Here is a 6,328-nt window from a genome sequence, read left to right as displayed (position 1 = left end):
AATATCTACTAAAAATAAAATAGAGCAAATATTAACTTACACTCCTAAACTTTGGGATCGTATCAATTTAAATCCTAAATTAGTGATTTTATCAATTTAAACTCTTACTATTAACTATATCAATTACAAATAAAATGTAATTGAGGGTACACTTGATATCTCATTGAAAGGTTCTATACATCTACCCTTTTAAATTGATATATTTATGAAAGTTTAAAATTTTAATTAATACAATTATTAGTTTGAAGTTCAAATTTACATATTTGTCGTTAATATCAACCAAGTGTGTATAAACTAATATTTATCCAATAAAATATTTCACGACTAAAGGCAATTCATTTTGTTACAGTTGAGGGGAGAAACGCATCACCTATTGCAGTTGGCGCCATTTGCCGATGCGGCAAAGCTCGATCACATTGTCGACGGAGAAATTTCTGTGAGATTTGATCCATTGAATAATCTATCATCATTGTATTCAGTGAGCTGAGATTGGTGGCGGTTCGCCTAAGCTGCTCCGGTAGATCAATGAAATTCTCAGTTTCCTGTATACAAGAGCCCTAAACAATGGAGGACCAAAGGCTGTTGGAGAGAGAGAGGCACCAGATCGAGCAGATTCTTCAGCTTGATAATGAGGAGTTGCAAGTTGAGGAAGTTGACTACCTCCACGACTCCGATGATGACGGTGATGCTATGTAATGTTTATATCCTCCGATTTGATTGTCGCTCATACCCATAGGGTTTTTGCGCACTACACTGATTTGGAACTATACCCTTAGTTCTTTAATCTCTGAATTTCAATTTGAAGAATGCTTAGATTAGATTATTTTTTGGGATTTAAGTTTCAAGTCCAAATGCTAGCGTCGGTTCACTACATGGTTCACCTCTTACGTGTAGAGACACTGTAGATGATATTGCTTTATAACCAAGTCAAAGGAAAATGGCTCTCCGTAATCAGTTGTTGTACATGATATGGTTACTTCCTTTTGCCACTGCCGATTGCCGAAACTCTTGAAGAAGTTGAAACCGATGTAGAGATTTGAGAATAGTCCGTTCTTTTAGTTATATGTTTTGTTTCATACTCTTTGCGAAGCCACCAGGAAACTTAGAAAGGGAAGTGGCTATCAATTCAATTATTTTCTTTCATTAAGTTAAGAAGGGATACCGGATATCTATTTAAGGCCTTCTACAGACAGACTGGCATAATTGTCAGATTCCATGCTTCTATTAGTTTCTCTCCTACTGAAATTACAAGGTTATTCTAGTCGTTTGCTAGATTTAGTCATCCGCTCAACAAAGGTTGATTTTATTAATGGATTGAATTGCTTTTATCTGTGTTCAATATACTTGAATTGCTTTTATCTGTGTTCAATATACTTTCTTTGATGTCACAAATTCATAACGCCCTCCTTTTACATTTTCTGCTGTTGTTGTTCTTATTATTACTGATTCATTATTATTTGTGAGTTGCACTGACATCATCCTGTTTTTTCCGGCTGTATCAAAGTAGTAATGGTCATGGTGGTACTGAGGCCTTTGCTGAATTTACTTTCAATTCCTATTTGGCATCTTTGCACACATATCTTGGTGGTATGAGTTCTTATTTGCCGATTAATATTTCAAGTATTCATGTTAATTCCATTTGGGGTACAGTTTTACTAAGATCTCCTGGGGTTTCATGTAACAGAGGTTGAGGATGCTCATCACAGAATGGCTTTCTTGGATGGTGGTGCCATCTTGAACCTCCCTGTATTTTATCTTGAAGGTATTTGTCTGTTTATGCATCCTTATTCTGCTTCAAGCATTAATTTCATGGGTTTAAGTACTCTAATTTGATTAGGATAGTTACAATCTTCCCCTCTTTAATTTTTGAAAACTACAAATCATATCTTCAAATATCATTGTATTCTAAAGAATCAAAATCTGAAAATTATTCAACTTTGTTAAAGTCATTGTAAATATAGGAACTGTTATCTTCCATGGATTAGCAAAATGCAACAGCAAGGTATTCTTATGCTTGGAGAGATCTGATTAAATAGATTCACACTGTGACCATAAATGTTCAAATTTATAGTTCAGCATGCCTAGTTATCATCTGAAGCAGCATGCACTTCACCTTCTTCCTCATGTGTCTAGATGACTTGCAGGCCCTGCATGCTTTTCTCAAGAGTTTAGATATAATTGTTCACAAAATGAACATAGTTCAATTGAGGAGTTCCAACATTGAGCAGACAAGTTAATTTTTCATGATTGTCAACTGGCATCTATAACCATCCTGCGGATACTTTTTCCTATCTTGTCTCAGTATGTCATGTGGAATTCACATATGTCTCAGGTGTTGTATTGTTCCCAGAAGCTACTCTACCTCTCAGGGTGATACAATCAAATTTTATTGCTGCCATTGAGAGAGTATTGACTCACTTTGACACTCCTAATACCATAGGTGTGGTATGTGCTCAAATTTAGGCATTGGCATATAATTTTTAAAGATTGCTTGAAATCCTTTATTGGTAGCTCAAGCAAGATTCAATATTTATTTCAGGTTCATGTCTCAGTGGATTCTGATAATGAAAGACTACGTTTTGCGAATGTTGGGACAACTGCAGAGGTATTATTGCTTGATTTTTTTTCTCCCTGGTCTTTTACTTTTCTGGCATTTTTCCAAAAGCATTTAATATCTGCAGTTTGGCCTCTTTGCTAAAATTTGGGATTCTTTAGCTTCTATCTACATTTTAATGTAAAGGCTTCCATACTTCTAATGACATGCATCCATATACCTACCCACCCTCTCTATTACAGATTCGGCAGTTTCGAAGGTTGGAGGATGGTTCACTTAATGTTCTTGCTAGAGGGAAGCAACGTTTTCGTCTTAGACGCCGTTGGATTGATGTTGAAGGAGTGGTTAGAGCAAATTGTTGTTCTTGAATCATTTGTATTATTTTCTTCTTTTTTTTTAATAAGTTTGCTATCTTTTTAGCCATGTGGAGAAGTTCAAATTATCCAGGAAGATTTGCCATTAAGGACCCCACGGGATGCTTTTGGAGACTTGGCTCCACGGAGTACTGTTCAGCGGCACAGTCTCTCATGTGCATTGGCTTCATATACTTCTTGCTCTAGATCATTTACGTCCAGGGATGAGGATGATTCTGCCTCTAATTCAGAAGAAAGCTTTGAACGTGAGCTTTCATTGAGAGAGAGGAAAATCCACCAAGCAGCAATTGATTCCAGTGAATCTTGTAGCGATGAGGAGATATCTGGGTCAGAGGCAGAACACCAACATGCAATGTCACATCTAAATGACTCTGATTCCGTAGGGTCAATGCATTCTGACTGTGAGAAGGAAAATGAGAAACCTGCCTCTGACATAGGAAAAAGTTCCACATCAGCTAGGGAATCTAGCGAGAGGAAAGAACTCAAAAGATGTCGAAGAAACTCAAGTTTTAATCTGATGCACAGGGCTTCAAAAGCATTTTGGCCATATTGGGTTTATTCTATGTATGATTCATATTGTCTTGCTCAAAAAGCAGCAGGTGATCAGAGTTACTTTCCTTCTCCCTCAGCCTTTTAACTTACTTTGCTCAATGAAAGCTTAGTTTCTTACCCTTAAACTTAGTCGTTCTTTCCTTTTTCTTTTTCTTGGTTTCCATGGTCAATTTAGATTTATGTTTCACATGTTGCTATGATCATTTGGTGGTAAAAGTGCATGACTGAAGTCTGAAGACTAAAACACATGAAATGGAAACAAAAGAAAAGGAAAACTAGAAAGGTGCATGACTGAAGTCTGAAGACTAAAGTGAAAACATATGAAAAGAAACCAAAAGAAAGAAAAGGAAAACTAGAAAGGCGGGATTACAACACAGAGAGAAAATTAATGAAATTTCCGAATGAGAATTTGGAAGGTCAAATGTAAATAAAATTTAATTAATTACTTCTTAAAAATGGGTGGGTGAGCAAGTGAGATGTGTGTTTAGCCTTGTTACAAATGGTCAAGTATTTTAATGTTAATCATTTTTATTAGTACTTATTTATTTGAAATTAGTCAACGTTTTATTCACGTTAATACATAATAGGAATATTTGATTATTTCTCTATGTTAGGTTCTTGGTCATACTCATATATTTGATTTTATATATCTTTAAGACTTTGACATTTGGATGTTTTTACAATATATGCTTTTGTATAAATTATTTATTCATTGCACCTCGCTTCATTCAAGCATAGTCTTTTTGTCACCTCCCGTCTTGAGGAGATATAGGGACTTGTCGTCTTGACATGTGGCTTGCACTTTGAAAACAATGTCCAGCATTATTTATTGATATATATGTATATCCTATCTTTCTGTTTGCTGTTTTCTATATATCAGGACACAGCATTCTTTTTCTACACTATATCAAGAAAATTAGAGGCATGTGTGTTGGTTCTGTTTTTTGATTCATTATCATCACTATTTGCAGCTATGTGGAAGCAGATAGTGGGGGTACCGAACATGGATGGTTTTGTGAAGAATCCAGACATCTTATCCTTCTATATTGCTAGTAAGATTCCAGTTTCTGAATCTACTAGACAGGAGCTCTTGGAGATTGATGGAATTTCATATAGATTGCGTCGGGAAATTGAGTTACTCAAGTCTATTGATATCATCCAATGTAAAAATTGCAAGGTAGTCAATAGTTTCTAAGTATGTATGCTTGCATTCACCCATTCAACTTTTTGCATCTGCCCTCAATTTATACTTCCATATTGCACTGTGTGTAATCATTCTAAGGCATACTTAGCTGGTCATTGTTTTTATATGTAATTTCTTCTTATGCAGACAGTTATAGCCAAACGCAGTGATATGTTGGTGATGTCTACTGAAGGTCCACTCGGTGCTTATGTGAACCCACATGGTTATGTGCATGAAATAATGACTCTTTATAGAGCAAATGGCTTAGCACTTAGAGGACGAGCTGAGACAGAATACAGTTGGTTCCCTGGGTAAGAGATTGATCTAACTTCCCTCTTTGAACCTATGAGTGCCCTTTTCTCTCTTTCTTAAATAGAAGTTGACCATGGCTTGGTTACGAAAAAGTAAGTTTTTGGGAGAAAAATTTAATGCATTCACTAAAACTTTAAGTTACATGGAGATATAATACCAGGAAAGTACCAAGGAAAGTACGTAAAAGGAAACTAGCTACATTAAACAAAGAATATTAACTAATAAATGAAAGATAAATAGACTAGAATCTGGTCTAAATAAAGGTAAAATACAAATTAAAAAAGGAAGTAAATCTACCAAAAGTAGTTATTGGGCTTATTTTGTTTCTAACACTACAACGATCACAATAATTGCGAGGTGGGAGATTGAACCTCCGACCTCTTAGGATGGAGCGCATGCCAATACCACTAAGCCAAACTTTCTTTGGCTTGTTTTTAACACTACATTAAACTTGAGCATGAAGTTCAGTCAACCATTAGTTCCCACTTGGATCTTTTTGGGAGGAGGAAAATGGTTTCTAGGTTAATTTGGACAGCTATCAGCTGTCAACTTACAATAATGGCACTTCCCAAGAATTCATCTGGGAGCTGGAACTTTGGCAGTTTGACCTCAAATAGGTTATTGCTTGATAATTATGAATCAAGACAATATTTCTTGTGGAAATCCATATATGTAGTTGAGAATAGATACTAAGGCAAATATTGACTGGTTATGAGAAAATAAGATCTATTTATGGATATTTAGTTATTTTTAGTACAAGTGAGCCAGGGATATAGAGATTTGAATCTTCGGCCTTAAGAGAAGGAGTATGTGTCAATTACTGTTGAGCTATACTCATGATTGTATAATTTAAGATGAACATGAAAATGATTGTTTTAGGTTATCTTTTTAAATCCTTAATCATGCAACTGTGAAGGCTGAGACTCTTAACTTTTGTTCTTTTAGGTACGCGTGGACGATCTCAATCTGTGCAACTTGTGAAACTCAATTAGGATGGCTTTTTACTGCCACAAATAGGAATCTGAAACCCAGATCGTTTTGGGGAATACGAAGCTCCCAGTTAGCTGATGTCACGCGTTAATGTGTCGACTTTGGTTAGCATTTAAAAAAAAAAAAAGAAAAGAAAAATCCTTCTTACGAGTCTGTAGAGAGTGTTCATGAAAACTTTGCTTCTTTAGATGAGTGCTTCTGTTGCAATAGCTTTTAAGAGTTCACGCGAGCAACTGCTCTGCCTCTCCAATCTATGTAGACTATATTCATGTGCGACATGTAATCTAATAAAACAGTTTATTGTAGCATGAGAAATTGCTGGGTCGAACATATTTCAGTTAATCAAACATGTCAAATTTTGCA

The 6,328-nt window shown here is 35.6% G+C and overlaps 1 protein-coding gene across 2 annotated transcripts; it reads left to right on the top strand.

Annotated features, from left to right (window-relative positions):
* The first annotated feature begins 296 nt into the window (after positions 1-296).
* LOC120075856 (ATP-dependent protease La (LON) domain protein) lies at positions 297-6,328 on the top strand. 2 transcript variants are annotated; one of them, XM_039029564.2, is made up of 10 exons: positions 297-692; positions 1,508-1,587; positions 1,685-1,762; positions 2,333-2,445; positions 2,540-2,605; positions 2,797-2,898; positions 2,975-3,527; positions 4,452-4,657; positions 4,811-4,974; positions 5,921-6,328. In XM_039029564.2, the coding sequence occupies exons 1-10, from the start codon at positions 565-567 to the stop codon at positions 6,054-6,056; spliced, it is 1,626 nt and encodes a 541-aa protein (XP_038885492.2). In that variant the 5' UTR covers positions 297-564; the 3' UTR covers positions 6,057-6,328. The 2 variants fall into 2 exon arrangements, with proteins under 2 accessions (XP_038885492.2, XP_038885491.2); XM_039029563.2 differs by having other exon boundaries at positions 321-692; positions 1,505-1,587.

The sequence above is a fragment of the Benincasa hispida genome, chromosome 4 (genome assembly GCF_027475165.1).
Source record: "Benincasa hispida cultivar pf3 chromosome 4, pf3_genome.v1.1, whole genome shotgun sequence".
Lineage (NCBI taxonomy): Eukaryota > Viridiplantae > Streptophyta > Magnoliopsida > Cucurbitales > Cucurbitaceae > Benincasa > Benincasa hispida.
This window is presented reverse-complemented; position numbering and strand designations above follow the sequence as displayed.

Excerpts from the sequence above, each read along its gene's own strand:
- LOC120075856 (XM_039029563.2), top strand. The coding sequence starts at position 565 with ATGGAGGACCAAAGGCTGTTGGAGAGAGAGAGGCACCAGATCGAGCAG. Across the intron at positions 1,763-2,332 it reads CCCTGTATTTTATCTTGAAG|GTGTTGTATTGTTCCCAGAA; the intron begins GTATTTGTCTGT and ends CATATGTCTCAG. Across the intron at positions 2,899-2,974 it reads GGATTGATGTTGAAGGAGTG|CCATGTGGAGAAGTTCAAAT; the intron begins GTTAGAGCAAAT and ends CTATCTTTTTAG.